We start from the raw sequence: 25,355 nt of genomic DNA, 5'->3' as shown, positions 1-25,355 counted from the left end.
GAGGCAGTGAATACAGGGAAGTTTGGGGGGACTTTTCTATGTAAAATAACTCCTTAAAATAATCTGAACACTTATCAAGTCTACAGAGCTGTATGTGCGACCCTGACCTCTTCTTTAAAGACCTGCCATTCCTTCCCCGTTTGTCACTGTCTCTGTGCATGCGTGCACACACACACACACACTCACTCACTCAGGGAATGGGGGTAAATGGGAAGGAAGGTGAACAGAGAAAAGAACAAGCGGTTCTTCCTCACGGAACCAGAAAACATTCCATTTGAAAGGATGCCCATACAGTCCCCCTCCCTAACACAGATGAAAACCAGACCCCAAGGCTCACATGTCCCCAGCAGGCTGGATGAGTTTACATGTAGCCACTTTACAGATTTCAACAAAGCCTGGGTTTGAATGGCAACTCCAATCTATCTGAGGATGGCGGCAGTTCAGGATCTGTCTCCCTAGTAATACAGGACAGAAAAATTTGTCCTTTCAAGTTTCCTAAGTGAATAGCCACTCATCTAGAAAAAAGCTTAGAACAGTGTAGCAGCTTGTGGCAGCTCCAAGAAGACTGAAGTCGGAGCAGGAAATAAGCCCCTTTCCAAATAAAAAGTGTTCTCTCTTCTCATTTTCCTCACTGAGTGTTCTGTATCAGCAGGGTGAGCCCAAATTGGAAAGTTCTGTCTTTAGCTTTTTATAGGCAGGGATTTGGCCATTAAGAAAAATAATAACAACATCAACAAAGCAAAGCCCCACCACATACAAGAGGCAAGGGAGAGGTGTGCTTTACAAAACAGCTATTTCAAAATCATGATTTTTAAAAAACTATACAGAATGTGGAATGGAGGGGAAAAAAATGTCTCCTGTGGGTTGCGTCGGCATCGCAGCTGCTCCTCATTAAAGCTCCTCTTTACTCCCTCTGGGCTACTTTCCAGCAGAAAATTCTTTCAACAGAACTCTGCTTTCAACCCACTTTCTTCTTGCCCTGGGCCTCTTGGCCCCCTTCCCCCCCATCCGCAGTGGCAGCCTGCCCTAGCTGAGCTCTGGAAAGGGGGAGCTGTCGTTAAGGTAAATGAGGTAAGGGCAGGGGGAAAACTAACAAAACCCAGAAACCAAATTAAGCATTGGTCAGTCACAAAGGTCTACAGTTTGAAAAGGCCTCAAATCAGTCTGTTCTTTCCTGTGGCCATAATGCCAGACTAGTTTCCTGTTCTCCCGCGTTCCCTCTGCTAAAGGAGATAAAAATAATTGTTAACAGTCAAGGCTAGCCGTAACCAGTGAAAGTTCCTATATAGCATCCAATTCCCAAGAGCTCTGACTACAAACTGCTAGATGCCCCAGAGCCTAAAGAATGGAGTCTCAACTCTTAGGAGGGTATTAAGGAAGCCAGCTCACTGGCCTGACCCAATGTCGTGGCTGGCCACCTCCCAGCACGTCCACTCTGCCATCTCGCATGGTGAGCCCTTTAATGCTGCTGCGACTCTGTGTGAAGGTAGCTAACTGGGCAACGTTCATTACTGTTCTAACACAATGACTTCCAGTTAACTTTCTAGCAGTGGGTAAGCTCTGTTATGCTGACTTCTTGGCATTCCCACTCCCAGTCTCACCACCCCTCCCACCCCCACAAAGAAAGAAAGAAAGGAAAAACAGAAACACTATAGCTTACTCAGCAAGATGGAAAAACAAGAGGAACTTAAAAAAAAAATACTCCTGTATAGAGTACGGGCCAGAGCTGGGCTGTTTGTGGTGAAACGGACTTTTTAGAGCCTTCCAGCACTTGCTCTCACTCACTCATATTCTCTCTCTTTCTCTTTCTCTCTCTCTCTCTCTCACACACACACACACACACACAACTTTATCACAACTAATACACAAAGACTACCAAATACTACAGGCAGAGTAACCCATTTTCCTACTATGTAAATCCAGCATCCTGGACGGTGCATTGCAAAAGTATTTCAGAAAATGTTAATCTTGGTTCCCACATTAGGTTGAATGCTTCCAAATTAAGTTTCCCACAGGAAAAGAACTTCACGGGGAACTGAGAAGCTGGGAGTTATTTTTGAAAGCTCTACCCGACTAGGTTTGCATGTGTTGTTCAGGTTTTTCTACCCTCCAACTGAATAAAGCAATAAATGCACACTGATTATTAAATCCGGACCAAAAAAAAGAAGCTGCAGTAGTATGGGCTTCCAAGCTGTTAGTTTACAGAATCATTCATCTTCACTGGAGGCTGTGAAATCAGGAACCACTGTGATGAGAAACCATGCTTTATTTACATAAGAAGTTTGCAAACGCCCTTATCTTCCAGTTTACAGTCAAGGCTCATTTATCAGAATTCAAAAACTGAGCTGAGGGCCTGGTCTCTTCCACCACCCCCTGAGCAGGGGCACACCAACAGGGCTGAAAGACTCGCGTTGCAGCTGAAGCAGAGGTGGTCTCTGTCTTGCAGCACATAATCCATACCTTCCCATATGCATAGCACTGGGCTTGAGAAAATACGCACTGGTGACCGGAGCAAGCAAACACTCCTTGTCCACAGAGAAGTTTACAGAGAGCTCCCTTCACAGAAGGAAGACAAAAACCAGTGAGTTGCTCTCAAGCTATGGGATGCAGAGCTGTTGCTAGGCATCGACAATCCTTATAAATCACCCTGTAGAATACCAAATAATGTCCACCTTGAAATATCTATAGGTGCTGTATTAGAATTATTCCTGAATTTTTTTTATTTTGACATTTCTGCACAGTAGTTTTCAAACCAAAGTCGTTGAGATCATCTTTCCTTTATGTGCTGCACTCCGATTCCTTCAGCTCTAGCTACTGTGCGCCACTTCTCACCATCAGACCTTTGTACATGTTGTTCACTCAGTCCAAAACACTGTACTCAACCCTCTGGTCAAAATTAAGCCCTAAAATTCCTTCAAGCTCCAGCTTAAATATTATTTCCTGTTAGAAATAGCCCTACTGACCCTATTGTGTTTTCCTATAATCCTGACATGCCTTATTATTCATTATACTTTCTGATGCTTATTTGTCTTCTGCAATAGACTAAGACTTATTCATCACCATGTTCCCAAATGGCATAAAGAAGGCATTTGATCATTCAGTGTTCATATTCTTAACAGAAGCCAGAAGGCAAAATGCAAATTCCATGGAATCTTTACATCTTAAAAAGACACTTTTTAATTAGGTTGAGCTATTTACCCAAAGGATTTTCAAAACTAATTAAGATTCCTGATAGAGTATTTCCTAACTCTGTATAGGCCCTAAATCATTCAAAGTGGGCCAAAGCCATGAGGTAGATTACTTAATCCTATCCCCCTTCCCAAAAAATAGAAAGCTAAGACACACAGTCATGCACACTCTCTCTCTCTCTCTCTCTCTCTCTCTCTCTCTCACACACACACACACACACACACACACACAGAGTTATTACTAGTCTCTACCTGAACCACCAGCACCAGGATGCATGAATGACAGAACATCTTACGAAAGTGGGCACAGCAGCATGAGCTTTTCAGGTTTTCAAACACTTGGAATGAGTTAAACATTTCCACAATGAATACTGATCATGAAAGTCCATTTTCTATTCCCTAACATGAGTGGCTTCAAAGTTCTCAAGTCCAAAGACTGTCTGAAAGCAGGAGAGTTCCAGAGCTTATGATTTGGTCTGAAAGGATTTCAGTAAGAGGCTGAAGAAAATCTGTATTTCTTAGGGCTGGCAGAATGGCCCAGCAGTTTCAGTCCATATTAGAACACTGGCTCAAGCTCTGACTGTTCAGCTTCCAATTCAGCTCCCTCGTGCACCTGGGGAGGCAGCACCAGTTGGCCCAGGTGTCACTCTCATGGGAAACCTGGATGGGGCTCAGGCTCCCAGATCAGCTGGGCCCAGCCTCAGCACACAGCTATCTGGGGAGTGAACCATCATGTAAAAGACATCATTCTTTGTCCCTTCTTCTATCACTCTGCCTTTTATTTACTTAAATCTTTTTTATTTATTTAAGATTTTACTTCTTTTTATTAGAAAGTCAGACATGCAGAGAGAAAAAAAGAGAGGAAGATCTCTGCCTGCTGATTCACTCCCCGAGTGGTCACAACAGCCAGAGTTCAGCTGATCTGGAGTCAGGAGCCAGGCAGGAGCCAGGACCTTCTTCCAGATCTCCCATGCAGGTCCAGGGTCCCAGGGCTTCGAGCCATTCTCGACTGCTTTCCCAGGTCACAAGCTGGGAGCTGAATGCAAAGCAGGGCCACTGGGACACGAAACAGCACCCATATGGGATTCCATCCTGTGCAAGACAAGGACTGCAGCCTCTAGGCTACTGCACTGGGCCCAAGATTTACTTAAACCTTTAAAAGCAAAAATCTCCACCTCTTTAAATTAAAAAAATAAATATCATTGTAAATTCTGAATATATCATTCTCCAAAAGAGAAAAGTTAACTACACAAGGAGGTAAGTCTAATTGGAAAATATAATTTCAGAACGTCTTGAAACTCTAAAATGTTTTAAATGTTGTTGATTAGAACCATAGCATGGTGGCTTGGGGCGGGGGACAATGAATGCCTTACCTATTTAAAGACAAAAATCATTACTTTCCTTAAAGATAGCATCATAAGAGCTGTGGTAGAACAGGCTAAGCCACTACCTGCATATCACTGGCAACCATGTGGGTGCTGGTTAAAGTCCCAGATGCTCCTGTTCCAATCTAGCTCTCTGCTGGTACACCTACCCAAGTGCATGGGCCCCTCCACCTACCTGGGAGATCTGGAAGAAGCTCCTGCCTCATGCCTGGAAAGTGGGCTGTCTCTCTTTGCCTCTCCTTCTCCAGCTCTGCCTCTTAAATAAGTCTTTGAAAAAAAGGATGACAACATGGCCCAACAGAGAGAGAGAACTTGCTCTTGGGGATCAGAAAAAGAAACTGCAGATATTGCAATGGTTTTTGGCATGTCAACGAGTCACAACAGATGGACATACATATAGTATATTCATGGAATTAAAACTCTATGGGAGCAGACCAGGTCAAAGTACCTGCCAGCATACGCGTGGTTCAGGTGTGAGAGTGGACCAGGCTGGACTAGTTTATAACACCCACTGGCAGATCTGATAATCAGGATGGGATGCAGGACAGGCTGGGTCTGCCTGCACCACCAGCCAGTTCACATTAAGGCTGGGACTGGGGGCTGACTGCGCTGAGTTGAGCGGCAGCTCCAACCAGCACTAGCTGGAATGGGAGCAGTCTGGGCCAGGCCAGGCTACAGTGCCAGCCGGCAAATGCTGAGGAGAGACAGGCCATGCCAGACTGGGCTGAAGCACCTACCAGCACATGCAAGACCAGGACAAGGGGGTGAACCTAGCAGGGGAGTAGTGGGAACTCCACTGTTAGGTCACCACTCATGTTGGCGAGCATGAAAGCTGGAACTGGAGGCAGACCAGGATGGGCAGGGCTACAACACTTGTTGGCCTACGTGTGAAGTGGGTTAGGAGAAAGAGCCAGGCTGGGGTAGCCTATTGTATCAACAGGTACAGGCATGAGCCAGAAAAAGGACAGGTGGGCTGAGCTTTGCCACAGCATCAGCTGGCAAGTGCTGGGACCTGGGACAAGTCCCGTCGAGCTAGATGGTGTGAGATCCAGGACAGGGAGTAGGTCCAGTGGGGAGGTTGTGAGCTCCTCTCTAGTGGGCTGCAACTAAGTGAGCATGAGAATCAGGACTAGGGGGTAGGCCTGGCTGGACAGGCAGTGGCACCTGCTGGCATGAGTGTGTGCTGGAGGGTGGAGTTGGATGGGATGAGTTAGACTTCAATGCCCAATGATGTTTACGAAATCTCAATGGGATGTGGGGCAGACCAGTCCACTGCACATGGCTGGCAGGCACAGGAACCAGAGCTGGGAGCCAGTCCACTGGGCGTAATTGGGGGTCACTCTAACTGGGCTGCAGCTCCCCTGTGGTACATGAGGGCCTAGCATGTGTTTGGCAGAGCTGGACTGGGCCATAGCGCCCATTGGTTTGCTGAAGATGGAGGGCAGAACAAATTGATCAACTACCTCAGGGAAGCTTGACAGCAAATTTCTGGGCTAATGGAGACTCAGAAGTGGACTGTTACAGTCAATCAACCTCTTAAAGATTTCCTCATTCTTGGAGCAGTACCATCAGCAGCATTTCAGAACTATCAAAAACACATGAGCAGAACTCTCAGAAAATGCTCCACTATGGGGAACCTGGGATGACATCAGATGGCAGTTCCCATCACCCAGGGTAATGTGGCAGTTGGGAAGCTGGGTGTGGGTGTGATTTCTCCTCTTGTATCCCACCCCGCCCCCCCCCCCCCGACCCCAGTATACAGGAAGAAGAAAAAAATGATGTGTAAACAATGGTGTCTCACCCACTATCTCCTGATCCTCAACCCTTCCCACCCCGATCAACTATGTAAACATCATCAGTAATAAAATTAAAAAAAAAAACCATATGGGAGGGAGTGGTTTGGAGAAGGGAAAAAAACATAAAAAGGCTCCTTCGGACAAAAGATAACAGTGGTAAAAATGTTGAGAAAACACAGAGAATACACAGAATATAATTTTAGTGTACCAGGGTCTGATATTCCTAATGTTTTTGAATACTAGATGAACTGATAGATGTTTCCAACATGATTAGTATACACACAAAGTCATGTATCTTAGGAAAAAAAACAATGTCCTTCCTCTTTGGAAATTCCTTCACCCTCTATTTGGTTTGTTGTATGAAGTTAAAGTTGGCCTCCACGGGACACAGTAAAACCTGGCAGAACCAAACAGTGAGGACCAATGGGAAAATGTAGCTGGCACGCATCTAGATATCACACAGACTGCTTCTTTTCAACAGACATGCTATAATTATGCTATGTGCTCTCATATTCTTTTTTTTTTAAGATTTATTTTTATTATTTTTTTATTGGAAAGGCAGATATACAGAGAGGAGAGACAGAGAAGAAGATCTTCCGTCCGATGATTCACTCCCCAAGTGAGCGCAACGGCCGATGCTGTGACAATCCAAAGCCAGGAGCCTCTTCTTGGTCTCCCATGCGGGTGCAGGGTCCCAAAGCTTTGGGCTGTCCTCGACTGCTTTCCCGGGCCACAGGCAGGGAGCTGGAAGGGAAGCAGGGCTGCTGGGATAGAACCGGCGCCCATATGGGATCCCGGGTGTGCAAGGCGAGGACCTTAACCACTGTGCCACCGCACCGGGCCCTGCTCTCATATTCTTATGACAACAAATACAAGAGCAAAACCCATAGTCATCTAACAGATGATGCCAGTTAGTGGTGTTATGTTTAAGAAGTCGGTGCACCAGTACCCAAGCTTGGAAGTATGCCCTCTCACCAGCTACAATGTGGGGACTGCACGTGATTTATCTGTTTTCTTTTAGATGATACACTTTTGAGAACAAACATAATGATTAAATTGTCACCTTCCCAAGAGTCAACCAAAAAACTCTCCTAGATGAAGGAAAGCCTACATGACATTTACAAAACACTGACAATACTTGTTACTTTTATGGCAGTGAGAATAGTTATTGTCAAAGAAAAAAAAAATGTGATGTTTTCATTTATTTTATTAATGCTACTCACTAACTTAACAGGATCTCAACTTTGGTCCTGACCTCTAGGATAGATGTCAACTAGAATAAAGGCACAAACCAAAGGGGATCTACAGAGAATTAGACAGAATTCTTCACTCCTCACTTCAAGAACATCTACTTCAAGGATTTCTTTTGCTTATTAAAAAAAACCAACTAACCACAGAAAACGGTTCCCCCAGCCTGTTGCCCATGCCCTGGGAAGACAGGAAGCACCCGGGAGCCTGCCAAGCTCTGAGGTGGGGCTAGCAATGTCAGCTGCCACCTGCTGCAGTAGTGCCATCTGAGTGGCTTTTGTTTCTCTTAAATGGTGACATTTCAAATGGATATATAAGTACCTAAACAGCGTCTTCAGTCAGCAAAGCCTGAAAACGCTATTTGGCCCTGAAAGAAAAGAACTGATGAGCTCTGCCAAAGTGTTCAAGTGAATGCAGGCAACAGCACTGGCTTATATGCTAGGTAACTTTTTTGTTTACTAGGAAGTTAAGACACTTGAGGAGCTACTATTATAAACCATGTTTAGTTTCAGAAAGGCCATCCAAGGTTGACAAGCAAAATTGTCAACTGCCATAATACCTCTGCATAATACAAAGATGACAAAAATAGTGAATGTGTGGGGAAATAAGTATGTCTCATCCTAATGTGGTAACTCAAAACAAAAACCACCACTTCCTTTAAAAGACAGGAACATCGTCAAGGAGTAGAAAACTGTTTCAGGGGTGGGAAAACAAAAAGAAAAAACTTAGGGGCCCAGCTTGGTGGCCTAGTGGTTAAAGTCCTCGCCTTGAACGCACTGGGATCCCATATGGGCGCCGGTTCTAATCCCAGCAGCCCCTGCTTCCCATCCAGCACCCTGTTTGTGGCCTGGGAAAGCAGCCGAGGACGGCCCAAAGCCTTGGGACCCTGCACCTGTAAGAGAGACCTGGAAGAGCTCCTAGCTCTTGGCTCCTGGTTTCGGATCGGTGCACCTCCAGTCATTGTGGTCACTTGGGGAGTGAATCATTGGACGGAACATCTCCCTCTCTGTCTCTCCTCCTCTCTCTATATATATCTGACTTGGCAATAAAAATAAATAAATCTTAAAACAAACAAACAAACAAAAACTTAGATACTACAATGGTTTCGTGCACCAGGAAAAACAGTATGCGACAAGCACACTGAAAGTATGCATCAAAATTACTCAGAGCAAAGAGAAACGCATTTTGGGAATATACCACATTTACCCCCAAACAGAAGCCCATACCTAAGAAGCACAACAGACATCAGAAAATCTCAAGTGGCCCATGCTGGATCTGAACTTGGCAGCCAAGCTGAAGCTCCAAATAAATCCCCCACATCTAAATCATAATACAATCTGCAACCCAGATTTCCATGCTAACTATGGGGAAGCACTTCACTGACTGAACCACATCAGGGCAAAGCAATACCTGGTGTGGCTATATTCTCCTTTGCACCAGTTTGCTAAAAGAAAATGCCATGTAGTACATCCTGGGAAAATGCCTTCAATATAGACTTAACAGTATGAGTATGTTTTCATATGAATAAGAATAAAAATACAACAAGCCTTTAAAAAAAAATCCCTCCCAAAAATTCAGAACAGTTTCTAGGTCATCTTGATGGAATGGCTACCCTAGTTCTGTCCTCTGGATCAGCCCTCACTCTGCTACGAGATGCAATGCTAAACTCTGAACCTCAACGTCCTCCTCATGTATTACAGCAAGATGCTGTGGCTAGCACTGCGGCATAGCCAGGGAAGCCACTACCTGTGATGCTGGCACCCCATATGTGGGTCAGTTTGAGTCTGGCTGCTCCAATTCCAATCCAACTCCGTGCTAGTGTGCCTGAGAAAGCAGCAGATGGCCCAAGCACTTGAGCCCCTGCACCCACATGAGAATCCCAGACCAAACTCCTGCTTCCTGACCCCAACCTTGCCCAGCTCCAGCTATTGAAGTCATTTGGGAAGGAAAACAGTAAATACAAGATTTATTTCTCTACGTCGTTCTAACTGACTTTAAAATAAATAAATCTTTAAAAGAAAGAAAGGAATGGAGGCAGGGAGGGCAAAGAAAGCTCAAGATGCTGCATCAAATGATCTCCAAAACCCACCTTAACTCTAAGACTGTATGACTCTACTTACACACATTCCACAGTCTTTAGATGCTACTACAGATTACTTCGATCAAGAACTTACAATAATCCCCAATTATTTGGCTTCCAGAAGCTTCAAAAAGTGAAAACATACAGCTAGAGTTTAAAGTCTTTTTCAAATTGTCCCCCCCAAATCCATGATTTCCTCATCTTCTTTTTCTACTTTTATGCCAATATGGATGTCCACTCATATCAGTTCTTTAATGGTTGATACAATAAATGAAGAAATCGTGTTGGATCTTTAGATTGCCCAATGGGGTCTGGAGCAATAGGTCTTAGCTCCAGTCTACATCTTAATCAGTTATGCAACAGCAGTAACTCACTTGGCAGTGCTAAGCCACAGACTCCTCAAATACAAAACAAGACAACATGGGAAGGGTATTCCCCAGAGTCCCTGCAGTGTCCTAGTATGTGATGACCTCAAGCCTGGCTTTCGTACTTCCTCTTCAATACTACGCAAGGATGGAAGACGCTTGCTCATGTTATTGCTTGGGGGTCAGCGGTGGTGTATGTATCGGTTGTTGCCCAACTTCAAGCCAAAGCTCCCTGGAGCAAGAACTATCCCTGCAACTCTTCTCTAAGTCCGTCCTAGTGTCCATAGACAGTTTAATGCAATCACTGTACAATTCATCCTTATTATTTTCCAAGATTCAGTTTTGTAGGTATAAGGATTCCCCCTCCCCTCCTCTCCCTCTCTCTCCTTTCCCTTCCTCTCTCCCCATTTTCTCCTCCTGCCATGTTCGCCCATATTATCACAGTGGTATACTCCTTCAGTAACAATTACAACTTTAACTTTCTGCTATTTAAGTATTTCATGGCATTGTGGGTATAGATGCCCAATTCATGTTTTCAGAAAGTGTAAGCAGGCAAAGAACTAGCCAAAGAGAAAGAACATAGTTGTTAAAGAATAAGAAATTCTGAGCCCAAACGGGACGCAAAGGCCTTCCTATCCTCCCCTCAAACAACTGGCCAACATGAAAGCTTGTTTTCCTCAGCACCGAAGACTGGTAGCAACTGCAGTCTCTTAAGGGATGTTACCTGCTCATCAAATGCTGATTACAAATGGCTCTGATATATGTATAGGACAAGGTTCTGCAAAAAGAAGTATTCAATCTAAAGTCACAGGGAATTAAACATTATGTCAAATCATGTAGATCTCATTTTTGTATTTTCTCTCAACAGAGCATACATGCCTCTCTGACTCACTTGCCCAGCTCATGATGCTATCATTAATTCTTATAAAATTTAGCAAAGAACTTATGATGTCCCATAATTAGAGAGTTTGCTTCTGTGGGACTAATTATGAACTCTGATAGTCAGTGTCAGCCCCTGCCTGGAAGGAAATGAGTCACCTCTCCATTAGGAATCCAGTTCTGTTCTTTTTTTTTTAAGAACGACTCGAAAATTCAATGCCATAAGTTTCAACTATATAAGACAGAGAATTAGACCCTATAGAAATATGTGCAAATAGAACTAAGACAGAAAAACCAAAGTCTAGACAGTTCCTGAGGAACTTTTCCTGGGATCACTGAGGCTTCAGAAGGGGCAAGTTGCCCAGTGAAATGATTCCTCAAGGAGCTATGTCTAGGCTTACACAACAAGAACTAGCATTTCAAAATCTTAAAGGGACAGGCAGTTGAATGACTAAGGAGCCACCATAGTCTAAGCAAGAGAATCACAACCATGGTCAAATGCTTTCCACAGAGAACAGGCAGTCCTGGTTTATTCTGGATAATTGAAGGTTTGGATACGTACTATATAATCAGAGGAAACAAGCAGTAAAGGACATGAGATAATTTGGGGTAACCAAAGAATTGGCTAGCAGATGCTTGCTTGCTCTGTGCCCCTGGAATGAACTGGGTCTTGCCAGTGGTAAGCTGGTAAAAAGAGCTCTGAGACTAAGATACCTGAATTCTCAGCTAAGAAAATGAACTATGCAGTATTCAGTATACATGATCCTGTTCTGATTGTTGTACTGTGCTCTGTTCTATTTTGTTTTTAATCACCTCCCATCCCAACTTTTTCTTGCCTTAAAGATTGATGGATTCTGAGTGCCTGACAAAATATGACCACAAGCCTACCTGGTTGCTGTATTTGGCAGCATCACAAGGACCAACATTCAAGGCTAAGAAGGTCTGAGGGAAAGGAGGGTAATTGCTTCCAGCTGCCCTCTCTCTTCCACCCCTCCCCCGGACTCCTCAGTCCAGGCATGCCATCTCCAAACATATGACTAACGTGAGCTCAAGGAATGATTTTTTTTTTCCAATCACTTAGCTTTTCTTTTGAAACTGAATTAACCCACATGCTGGTTTTAGTAAATCCTCACACTAGCTGGAAAACAGACCAAAAAAAGGTCAAAAACATATAGAAAAGATTCAGAAATGTATCACTGGAAAAAAAATATTAAGAAACAGATAATGACACTTCCACGAAATAAGAGTCACTTTTAAACTTCTCACCCCCACCTTTGCTTGTTTCCTAGTATCCATCACCTATGGCACCACAGTAGGATACTGAAGATTTACAATCTAAGCAGTGCACCAAAGATGCTTTTACTTTCCTTCCACTGTAGTTGCTCCCATCTGATTGTCCAAGGCTGCCATCCACTGTGCCTCTACACCACATGATTACAGACTGTTTTTATTTTACGCATATATGTAAAGCTCATCTCCCTAACATGTATCATGTCTTCTGGAGGGGAAAACAGTTTTTATGAGCAGATATACCCTGTATATGTACACTCGTGAGGAAGGCAGACAGATAATATGAGTATGTTGGACTTTTCCGTTTATTCACAACAATCAACACAGTGAGCAGTCCTAGCAGCCTGCTCAATAAATACTGGTGTGATGAAAAGTAAACTTTTGCTTGAACGGGAGAATTATTATTATTTGTCTGACAGAAAAACAGATGGACAGACTGTTTCCATTCACTGGCTCGCTCCTTCAAATGCTCCCAACAGCTAGAGATGGAGCTAAAGCCAGGAGCCAGGAATTCAATCCCACATGGGTTGTAGGGACCATTACCACTGCCTCCCAGGAATATAGCAGTGTGAAGCTAGCACCAGGAGCAGAATCCAGGTACTGAAGCCAGATGCACCAAGGCACTATGCAGGTGTCTCCATCTGCACATTAACCGCGGTGCTAAACACCTGAAGTCTGCTGCTTCAGTACCTAACTGCAGGATTGGGGACATGGATTATGGACATTAACTGCAATAGAGTAGACTGAATTTACAGAAAAATCACATTACTGTTCGTAAGACATCCTCGTCGACACCTGCTACCACAACAGAGGACAAAGGACAGAAAAAATTCATCAATTACCCCAGCCAAGTGTTGGCAGTGAATATCTGGCCAAATGGAGACTCTAAGGTGGACTATGTCAGCCAGTGGATTCTGGAAAGATTACATTATGCTTGGAGTGGCAAGATCAACAGTAATTCAGAACTGTTAAACTATCAAAACCTCTTGAGCAAGTCCCTCAAAGCATGTCCCACAGCAGGGACCATAGGATGGTTGGGAGGCTGGGTATGGGTTCTTCCCTTATCTCCTTCCTTCCCCCAGATACAGGAAGGGAAAAAAGAGAATGTGAAAATGGTTATCTCACCCACCTTCCTGTAGCCCTTGGCCTTTATCACCCTAATCAATTATGTAAAAATCATCAAAAGCAAAAATAATTAAAAATAGTAAAAAATGTCTTACTCAGCTTATTTTATCACTGATATCTAACTTCTCATATTCATATGAAGCAAAAATTGGATACAATGTTCCAATTCAATGTTCCCTGAAATAACACCACATTTCCCTTAAATAACCCTTCCTTCAGTCTTTCACTTTGCCTTCAGAAAGCAATCTTCATAAAGATCCAGTGGGAGACGATTCAGGAGAGAAGCACCCTGAACAGATGGGAACCACATTAACAAGAGAAGGCCAAAGACATCAGGGTGAGAGTCAGCACAATGTTGCTGGACACACAGGACCTTGTGCTAACAATGATCATTAACAGTGAACAAACAGAATCTGGAAAATTTGGGGAAACCCAAGAGAAGTTTTAAGTTACCTTACATCAGGATGTAAGGTAAAACTCAACTAGGACAAATATAGAAACAAAACACATTCCTTGGGACAGGCTCTTAGCTTAGCAGTTGAGACAGTGGCTGAGATAACAGTGCCTGAGTTTAACGCCTGGTTCCCAGTCCTTATCCCAGCTTCCTGCTAGTGCAGACCCTGTGAAGCAACAGGGGATGGATCAAGCAACCGGATCCCTGCCACCCATGTGGCAGGCCTAGGCTGAGCGTCCAGCTGCCCCAGTTCTGACTGCTGTAAGCATTCTGGCAGTGAGCTAGCTGATGGGAGTTCTCTGGCTACCTATCTGTATGTGACTCTCCATCTCTCAAGTAAATAAACAGAAAATCTTAAATCAGTAAATACATAATAATCACACTGTGCACAGGCATGCATGTATGCACACACGTAAACCGTGGAAGTTAAACTAAACTGTTTTGCTACTGACAAAGTTCATGGCTACTGGTGTTATTTCACTGGGCATTGAGAAAACAGCTTAATAAAGAACTCTATCACTATAGATTTATGCTAGCTTAACAAAAATATTGCCTAAAATTTTTAGAGAATTACGTTTTTACCACACTCTAATATCATCTACTGCTTTGGCAGCCTTAAGAACAGATAAAGACAAAATGAAGGACTTAAGCTTCTCCAGATCCTGATAGAGAAATGCTTGTCATTCCAGTGAAGCACAAGAAGAATGGAGGGGGAAAAAAAGAACTCTTACATGAAATTAATGGTGCTGACAAGCCACAATTAAAACAGTAAAAAGGAAACTTCACACAGGATTATGGTTAACCTGGAGGCTGTTTTGAAAGAAGCCTCACTAAATTTATATCTATTATTAATGCCATGTTTGCAAGCCAAAATTAATTGACTTAATTTATGGGCAGTTCCCCAGGATGAGCAAAGGATACAGACAGTCTAAAGCCTGCTTTCTTCCATTTCTTTACCCGACACTCAAGGACAAAGGCCTCCCCACCTAAAGCATAATGATGAGCCAAGACAGTATGGGAGTTAAGTTGCTGTGTGTGGATAAGGACCTCATTTACCAGTCCCTGCAGTGACCTGTGATGTGGCTGTGAAAGAAGCTGTTAACAGTAAGCATCACTTAGGAACCAACTGTTCAGGGGTCCAGAACTCAAGTCCTAAGCAAGGAAAGACCTCATAGGGAAATCCACAACGACCTCTGTAAATCAGCACACAAAGTTTGTCTGTAACCAGGCTAGCAGCAATGTTTCTCCAAACGCCTGGATTTCACCTGTTCCACTTTCACAGCTGCATAGAATCTGCCTTGATTTGTTCATGCTCTACCAGAAAACAAAAACTTTGTACCAAGTTATCAGTTTTTCTCTCCTGAAGAATGCACTCTCTCCCACCTTCTTCATCCTCTTACAGCTCTTTCAGAGTAATTACATTGAACTTGCAATTGAAAGATCACATCTCAGAAGTGCAGTGCTGACTAAGCTTGACCCACACTCATGTGCAAAGTTCCAGTGCTATATGAGTTACCCAAGCCCTTCAAATGCTATTGCTTCTACTATATAAAGCAGAATTTTCATCATACTCCTATTCATATCATATTTCAAAAGATTATATTCTGTACACACTATTTAATAAACCAAAAGACAGCATTCTTCACTTTCATGAATAAAAATAAAAGAATTATGCAAGGGTGCAGTATCGTGGCATGGCAGGCTTAACAGCCACCTGTGAAATAGGCCTTCCATATCAGAGTGCTGATTCTAGTTTCTGGCTTCATCTGCAACCCGGTTTCTTGTTGCTGTGCCTGGAACGCGGCACAAGATAACCCAAGTCCTTAGGTTCCAGCCGTCTATTTGAGAGATCGGGATGGAGTTCAGGGTTCCTGGCTCCTGGCCTCAGCCTGGCCTCAGCCTGGCCTAGACCTGGCTGTTGTAGTCACCTAAGGAGTAAACCTCTCTTCCTCCCTCTCCCGTTTCCCTGTCACTCCATCTTTCAAGTAAACACATGGTTTTGTTTCTTGTTTTTGTTTTTTGTGTTGTTTTAGAAAGACCTATGAAAGGTATGCCTTCACGAACCATCTTCCAAAGAACTACACACAAGATGTTCTGCTGAATAGGGTACCCCACTGGAAAGAATCAGGCTGACAGAACTGGTTTTAGTAGAGAAAAGGTGATTCAAAGTTATTTTTCCTTCTGTATTTCTTTGATCTGACACTGCCTCCTGTTTATCATTAAATACACTGAAAAGGTTTGGGGGGGGCAGGAAATGTTGAGTCAGCTAGAACTCTTAAAACTGTCTTTCTAGGGGAGAACCACCACAACACAGATGTTTACAGTGTACCCTGCACCATGAGCGATTTCTGAGATCCTGAATGTCTCCACTGCCTACTCACTGTGCAGAAATTCATCAAGAGGACAAAGAACACAATGACTCCAATTTCTTCCTTTCTTCCTTTTTTTTTCTCTCTCAAACTTAAGAAGTTTTGCTTCTTAAGGACAGGCAAAGACAGAGCTCCCTTCTGCTGGTTCCATTTTCCTGGGACAGACTTGCGAAGCCTGGTCCACCAACATTACTCCTAATCATGGCAAGGAAAATTACTGGTTGTTAATATTCAAGGAAACCAGCACACAAGTTTTAGATAAAATGTGACAAGAAGTCGTATACCATTTTACACGATAAGTGATTCGCTTTAAGATGTATAACCATGCTTCAGAAAGTCTGTGGAAATGAAATTAAAGAATAAGCTTATTTTGGAGCCTCCCAAAAAGAATTTATGCATACGGGGAGTCACAAAAAAGTTTGCAGGACATGAATATTAACAAAAATAATTCATGAATATCCTGCAATTCCATTTCACAAACAATTTTAAATTCTTAGCTTTTACATGGATATGCTGGCAAAGAGTTGAGATTCTCAAGTGCTGTATAACACATGGTGGCGTTACATTGTTTCATAGTGGATTGAACACCTCATGTCCTAAGTGGTAGGCAGGAAATTTTCAAAGCTCCTCTTACATTTCTGTTACCAATAAAAATTTGGGCCAAGTAATTTACAGCAAACCAACACTCTTGTTCACAGGTATTATAAATTCTGAACAAAACATTAAAGGCAGTAGAGAGAAAGCAGACATAAGCAGGCAGACCTAGAAGGGGTAAAACCCACATTTACCTTGTAGTCTCCCGAAGGTACTCCCTTGTCCAGGCAATGTAAGAGCAAAGGCCTGAGAGCAGAAAATGGGAGTGGTCCTGGGTGGAGAAGTCAGAGCATCTGGAGCTGCCAAAGCAGCTGGAATCGGAGGAGGGAGAAGTCCTGGGAAAGACGGAGGGGGTGGCTTCAAAGTATACATTCCATTCTGCTCAGATCCTCAAGTGATCCCTGGCTGTGCATGAGCAAGAGCAGAGTCAACCAAGAGAAGGGAAGAAGAGGAGGACGAAGGCTGCAAAGACTAAACAGAATACTCATAATGCTGAGACAGACTTAGAATTCAAGTCCTGCCAAATTAGAGGGGTTTAACAGGCCACCCAGAGCTTAATAAACTCGCCACTAAACTCTGTGAAGGGTCATATCCTGAGAATAAAGACCATTTCCCAGGACTAAGATATACTTGTATTGTGGGACTAAGGGTAAAACCAAAGTAAACCCACCATAACAAAGCCAAAGACCAAACCTCTACACAGAATCAGCATGGCCTGCCAGTAACCATACTCAACTTTCCCTCCCACCAGGACCACACTCAACTTACTTTAGTGGCAGATAAACTTTAAAATGCACCACTCACAATATACAGTGAGTAATTAAAATTTACTTACTGTTCATGAACTGTCAACAGAAATTGTACTCATAGAGAAAGGATAGTTGACAGAAACATGATCACAGACAACTTACATGATATGAAGTGGTAGACAAGGGCTTTAAATAACCAGGACACTTAGATTCCTAAAATACACACATCTTGTAGAGAGCACGGATCAAAAGCTCTCCAACCCCAGAACTTCAGTGACTTGAGCTGGCCATGGTTTTTAATCAAACTAGGATTTGCAATGGCTTCAATTTGAATGCCTGGAGCAAATAATCTGAAAAGTGATTAATGACACCCAAGATTAATTATATATTTACACCTCCCAGTAGGACAAGAGAAAGGATAAAATGTCCTCTCTCTGCAGTGAGAGGGCTTCATTAAGATCTGACAGCAGCTATGTAGCAGCAATAATTGAGTTTTATGCAAGATTACACAGGTTCTCCTCAACTGGCATCAAGTCTAATCACAGACCAATGCAGTACTTAGGTTCCTAACAGTGAGGGGAAAAAAACCAGTTTAACTATGTTCAAAACTAAACTTTGAAAACACTTATCCTCATCTGTCAATGTGATCTTATCAGGGATTTGTATAATTATTATAAACAATCATTATATTTTAGCTGAATCAGTAGCATGACACTACCTCAAACAATCAGACACCTTCTAGTTTAAAACATTTTCCATCAGTTCCCACCCACCCCCCAAGAAAGGAATTTGGCTTCCACTTTCTCTTCTTAATCCACTAGACAATCTCATGAATAAAAGATAACCACATGCCCTACAAGCCTGATATGATTTTTTTTTTTGCACCTTCCAAGTGTTTCAATGTTTATTTACTAGTTCGTGAAAATATTTACTGAACAAGATAAATTACCTTTTTCACCCAGGGAAAAAAGCAAAGTTGGCCAAGAAAATGCTAAAAGACCTCTAAAGACACTTTATTTTTGATTAGAATGTTGCTTGCACCTCTGTGGAGTCTGGCACAGCACCACAGGAATGACTGACTTGGCCTCTTCGCTACTGTTTCTTGCTTTACCCAGGACCACTTATGTTGACCCTGCCACTCCTAACAATGCTGATATTACTTCTCCTGAGCTATTGAAATACTCTATTTTTACAACTGCTCTGGCTAACACTGATCTCCCAAAAGGGTGGCCTCACTACTTTTTTTCCTAACTCTCCCTTTCTCAAAGAAACAGCCATCGAAGGGATGCCACCTGCCCTAGAACTCTAACCATAAGCATTCCATCCTATCAACAACAAGCAACCAAAGACAGAATTGAAGAAACAGCTCTGACTTCACTAATCACAAAGGCAAGCTTACCTCTCCATCCTAAGCTGGACTTTAAGAACAGAAGCAACAAGTCTGCTTCCTCCTCAAAAACACATTTGGGGTCCTCTCCTGGCACATGTTTAGAGACCAGGCACCATTCTCAATGTCAGATGATAAACATAAGCCAACATTTAGAACCTATTTCAAATTCTAGCAAGCTGAATTACCTTCAGATAGAACTAACTTGCCTCTCTGTTGGGTGTCATGCTGGATACAGGATGACACAAAAACTCTCCAAAGAGTGATAAGTTAGAGAGGAAATAATTCTATCACTGTATAGCACAGAAGGGTAATAATCATAGCTACAATAAATAATTACACATTTCAAAATAACTATGAGAAGAGTCTGAATATTCCCAACACAAAAAAATGGTAACATTTCAGGAACTAGAAATTATCTTGATTTAACTATTACAAACTATGTAGATGTTTTGAACTGTAACACTAAATCTTACAAATGGGTACAAATAATATATATCAATTTAAAGTTGCTTTAAATTCTCAAAGAGCCAATTCCTTATTGTTTAAGATCAACAAATAAAAAATAGGTGAATTATGATATTTATTAAGCATTTTTTAGCTTAAGAAGCACACTGCTGAACAACAGCTACATATCAGGTACTATACCAGGTATCAGCTACAAATAAATGCATAAGAGCAGAATCTCACAGTCTAGTGGGAGAAATAAAGACATGAATAGGTGATCCTAATGTAAAGGGTTACTACCACAGGAGAACTGAACAACAGTCTAAATAAAGCACCCAATGGGGACCTGGCACAATGGCTCAATTGGCTAATCATCCCTTTGCAAAGCTCTGGGATCCCATGTGGGCACTGGTTCATGTCCCAGCTACTCCACTTCTCATCAGCTCCCTGATTATGGCCAGGGAATGCAGACGATGGCCCAAGTGCCTGGGCACCTGCACCCCATGTGGGAGACCCAGAAGTTGTTTCTGGCTTCATATCAGCTCATTTTTGATCATTATAGTCATAAGGGGAGTGATTGGCAAATGGAAGATTCTGTCACTCCCCTCTCACTATATTTCTACCTTTCCAATAAAAATAAATAAATCTCTAAAAATAAAAAGGATCCAATGCTACAAAAAAAACTAAACAAGATTTCAGTGGCCAATTCTAAGGTATTATTATCTTCAGTTAAATTTCTGCTCATAGAGGGGAATGTATCACTTTTTTTCCAGCTAGATAAAGTAAGTAGGCCACCCATAATCAGTTACACAAAATCTTTCACTTCCAATGTAATCTTTATTCCAATACAATCTATTGTTAAGCTTGACTGTTATCACAGCTTCAAATATTTTCCCTTTGGCGAAGAAAATTGTTTCTAAATTGGAAAAATTCTTAGAACTTAGATTCTGGTATCAAAATGGGCTTTGGAGAAAAAAAAGTGTCACAATTATATTTATGGTATACAATTAAACTTCCAGAGGAGAAATAAAAGCATGCTGGGCAAATTCACTGAAAATGCTTTTCAGAAAAGCAAAGATAAAACTATTTTATGTACTCAAATTTTATATACTCAAGTTTATATACTCAAATCTTATTCTCCTATTTTTCAAGAATAAATACAATGGATATATGTTATTACCAAAAAAATCTCAACTGAGGTGAAAGAAAAAAGAAACCTAGAGAAGTGTTCATGAAATTATCTCACAGACTCCCGGAAATAAACAAAAAGTTTGACTTAGCTAGATGACTGGAAACAAAGAAACCCTCTGAGCACCAGGAACTCACAGCCTTACACCTCACCTCATCCTGCACATACGTATAACACCTTCCTCTCACAGACTCACTGTCAGAAATGGATTGTTTTACACTAGGAAAAACATGTGATAAAATATACTCTGATGTTGGGCACAATTAAAGTTCCTATTACTCAGTTTGACTTAAATCACAGCTCACAGGTTGAGGAGAGAGTCTAAGGCTATGCCCTAAAAACCATAAGACAGAAGAGAATATACTAAGATATTAAATGGCACTCAACTATTAAAAAATACACAATTAAAAAAAAGGATAGAAAAAGGTTTTGCTAACCATGGCATCCAGAGCCTCCCGTCCCAATCCCTAGACATAGACACACATAAAGACTACAACAGAAGAGTCTGTGAACCAGTAACATTTCACAGAGGGTCCAATGTCCTATTGTGGGGAGGAAAATATACACATGTACATGTGTGCAAATACATTTATATATATACACACATATAGACGAAGAAAAAAAACTTACTCGCAGTATCCTGTGCCATTGTGGTAGGTAACACACATTCCTTTGTTCACACAGGGCTCATAGCCATCTCGACACTGCAAAGCTAAAAATAAAAATAAATACACATTAGTATTAAGTCACTAATTGTAACCCTCAGTCACTGGAAAAAAAAATGATCTCTTTCAAGTCAACGTTTATTCTCGCACCCACCCTGACCTAGGTTCCCTTAAATGGTTTTTCATCTTTTGACTTTTACTGCCAGGAGGAAAAAAAAAAAAAAATCATTCAAAAAACCTCGTAGCAGAATAACTTTCACAGTCTTGTATGCTGCTCTTACTTGTCTGGGCTTCAATATCTCCAGTTATTACATCACTGTCTTCCAGTGAAAACTAAAGCTGTAACATCCACAGCAAGCCATTGTCATTAGGGATTTTGGAGACTTCGGAAGAAGGATTCATCAAAATGTTTAGAGAGATCTGGGCAGACACTAGGTCAGGATAGGAAGACGAAGTTTAAAACAGGCCACTTCAAAAAGTAAGCAGAAACTTCAACAATATTCGTCCAACAGACTAACTCGGCCAGCCTCGTAGGCACTGTACTAAGCCCTACGTCAGGATCCACAGAAAGAAAAGGGAGACTGTTAGCAAGCAGGCATTACACTATACTAGAATTTATTCAGAAAAACAAGAGAGAAATTACTAGATAAATATATAAAACATAATTTCCAAGGGTCTTACATAAAAATGGGAAGTTAATCATGAAGTTAATAGAAACCAAATAAAATGAAAAATTAGTTTAATACACAGAAAAAAAACAAACTCTGGATCCCCCCCAGTCTCTTAGAGAGACAACGAAAAAGTGCTTTCTATCTGATCCCCTTCCAAAAACATGTGGCTCATGAAAAACTGCAGTAGAAGGCTCCACTGGCTTCTGCTGGGAGGGAAGAAGTCTACCCACAACCTCTACTCAATCACTGGATAATTACAGTATCTTGGTTGTTTGGCTTTTATAGTTGGGATTTCCACCATCAAAATGTGTATCAAGAGTCCTAACAAGAGGTAGAAAAACGAATCAGAAAGAAATCTACTTCAACAAAAACTATCAAAATTGAAATTCATGAACAATTTATTGTAGGCCATTAAGATGTCCACTTCTAACAACAGTTCATCAATAAATACCCAAAAGCAAAACTGAGAAATCCCTACCTTTGAATTTCCTCTAGCCATACCATGCTATGCATAAACTGTGCCTGTCCTTAGCATCAAAATCAGCCACTCTTTAAAGAAGGGACCCGGCAAAAGCTGGCCACAGGAACAACTCCATTCTCATGATATCTCATGAGTACTTGTTTGCACAGTACTGTATCAAGTGATGCAATCATGAGAACACACTTACAGAAATTCCATCTCACTCTTCAAATGTTATTTTTAAAAGTAGTACAGCAGCAGTTGACAGGTGGCACTTACTAAATATCAGGTACTGTTCTAAGCAATTAACACAGATCAACTAATCAATTTCCACAACTTCTCCACACTTAATTTCCTTGTACCCATTCCATAGATGAGAACACAGAAGGAATAAATGGCTTGCCAACTCACACTGTCAGAGAGACAACATTTAAAAGTAAGAAGTCTGCAGTCAGTGCATTGCTTCCCAACACCTGATACTTGTTTTTTCAGGATGGGGGAGGCGGTTATTATATCCTTTCATCAGGAGGTGAGGCAGTGTCACTCCTCACCCCCCTCTCCCTCAGCTGGTGGCAGGGCAGAGTCTATGGGACCAGATCTCATGACAGCTGTTAAGTTCACACAAGCAGTCACTGGGCTGCAGGCAGGTTCAGGAAGAGGGGCATCTTGCTGTCCATCTCCCACTTCCCTGTAAGGCACAAATGCTCCCTCTTCCCACACTGATAAGCCCAAAGCAACAACTATAATTAAAACAGTTAATGTCAGGTTATTTCCTCCATACCAAAGTTCTCAAACTGATTTTTTCTCATCCCCTTTAGACATTTTTATTAGTTTCAATGATAACTTCCTAGCATTTTTACTATTTGTTAAAAAAAAAAAAATCTGTAGGAAAGGAATGCCATGCAGACCAGGCACAAGCTATGGCTTCATATCTCTGCAGGAGACCTGCAATCCTGCTCTACCCTTAACTATCTGTGCAGCTGCGAACAACCGCTCAATCTCATGGGGGTTAGCTTCCCTACGTCAACCAAGCTGAGGGTGACTAAATGCTCCTGGACGTCCCTTAGGATCCAACTGTGACACCTCCCTCATTAAAAGTAAATGAATGGCATGGCTGGGGCCTACAGAAACCAGGAGGGCATCAGGACCCAACCACCCATGACTCAGAAAGCTGTGGTTGAAAAAAAAAAATCACAGTTCCTATTAAGTGTCCTGGCAAATCATTACAGTGACAGGTTCAGAGAAATACAAACAACCCAAAGTCAATATGTGGCAATCAACCTAGCAAATAACTTTACAGCCTGGGCTTGGTGAGCCAATCCAACGCAGAGCAGGAAGAAGAGGTGGGGTTACCAAGCTAATAATTAATGCTATGTGGCTGATTTGTGAGATCATGCTACCTTGAACCTTTAACATTTACTAACTCTAGTTTTCAAAGCTGCAGCAGAGTCACCCAAAGGGCTAGTTACAATGAAGCAGGACTCTCCTCTGACCCCAACACACACGTTTCTGATTTTTCAGCTAGTTCCCGGGTGATGCTGAAACTGCAGGACTGAGGAATCACACCTGGAGAAGAACGACAGTAAAGCATGAGTATCACTTTAAGGAGTGTCTTAAAGCTGTGTAATCCATTAGAGATCTTGGATAATCCAGATAATATGAATCTTGTCTGAAATTTAAAAAGTAAAATTTGAAAATTCTGACTTTAACAATGAGGCTAAATATGCCTAAATATTGCAATTCTTTGCCCTACAAAAATCAACTAAAACTGTGATCCCTAGAGGTGGGACTAGAAAAAAATATCACCTCAAAATTCAACTTTTTCTTTTTAAACAGAGAAGTGTTTAAGACTGACAATGAACTTTAAGGCAAATTAATATTTGAAACACTAAATCATGGTAGAACTGATGCCTAAACTAATTTTAAAAATGATTTTTTTACTTATTTGAAAGAGCTACAGAGAGAAAGGACAAAAACAGATTTTCCATCTGCTGACTCACTCTCAAATGACTACAATAGCTGTGACTGGCAAGGCAGAAGCCAGGAGTCTCACATGTGGACAGCAGAGGCCCAAGCACTTGGGTCATCTTTGCTGCTCAGGTGCCTTAACAGAAAGATAACTGAGAAATAGGGAAGGGGCCCAGTGCGCTGTCCTAGCAGCTAAAGTCCTTGCCTTGATGCACCAAGATCCCATATGGGCACCAGTTCTAATCCCGGCAGCTCCACTTCCCATCCAGCTCCCTGCTTGTGGCCTGGGAAAAGAGTCGAGGACAGCCCAAACCTTGGGACTCTGCACCAATGTGGGAGACCTGGAGGAAGCTCCTGGCTCCAGATCGGCATAGCACCGGCTGCTGAGCTCACTTGGGGAGTGAATCATTGGACGGGAAGATCTTCCTCTCTGTCTCTCCTCCTCTCTGTATATCTGACTTTCTAATAAAATAAATAAAATCTTTTTTTAAAAATTGGGGAAGATGAGCCTCAAACGTGTGCTCACATGCAATGCCAGTGTCACAGGTATTGGCTTCATTTGCTGAACCATCAACCGGCTCCTGGGGTGTTGCTTTAAAGGACTCATAACCACTCAGTGGCTTTTCTCCAAAATGTTCATCTTTAGCCACAGACAGTGGGTAGTCAATGAATACTGGCTGACAGATCAACTGCATATATTGTCTCTTGTTTGCCTTTGTATGCCCACTTCCAGCCTCCAAAATAGCAAAAAAGCAATCAAGAAATAATGGATTGTAATCTCATCACAATGTCACCTGGCAATGTGACATAAAATCTTACTGTTTCTTCCTCAACAGTAAGGGTAATGAACCAGGCTAGACTACAGGAGGCCATGAAATACCACATGCTAATCAAACATTTTAAGCAATGGAACAGAAGTTGTGGCACAGCAAGTTGTGGCACAGTGGTATCTTGGAACATCCACATACCACATCAGAGTGCCTAGAAATGAGTCCTTCCTCCACTTCTGATGTGTACCCTGGGTGGTTCCTGCACTCTCCAGAGGG

At 42.1% G+C, this 25,355-nt stretch overlaps 1 protein-coding gene across 2 annotated transcripts in view; it reads right to left on the bottom strand.

Moving 5' to 3' along the window:
- Window positions 1-25,355, bottom strand: part of NOTCH2 (notch receptor 2) — a 162,544-nt gene that overhangs the window by 95,655 nt on the left and 41,534 nt on the right. For both annotated transcript variants that reach the window (XM_040998963.1, XM_040998964.1), the window contains exon 2: window positions 21,176-21,257. In XM_040998963.1, the coding sequence (XP_040854897.1) occupies window positions 21,176-21,257 (82 nt within the window). The remainder of the gene's footprint in view (window positions 1-21,175; window positions 21,258-25,355) is intronic.

Source organism: Ochotona curzoniae, unplaced genomic scaffold (genome assembly GCF_017591425.1).
Source record: "Ochotona curzoniae isolate NIBS_2020 unplaced genomic scaffold, NIBS_Ocur_1.0 scaffold_1037, whole genome shotgun sequence".
Classification (NCBI taxonomy): domain Eukaryota; kingdom Metazoa; phylum Chordata; class Mammalia; order Lagomorpha; family Ochotonidae; genus Ochotona; species Ochotona curzoniae.
This window is presented reverse-complemented; position numbering and strand designations above follow the sequence as displayed.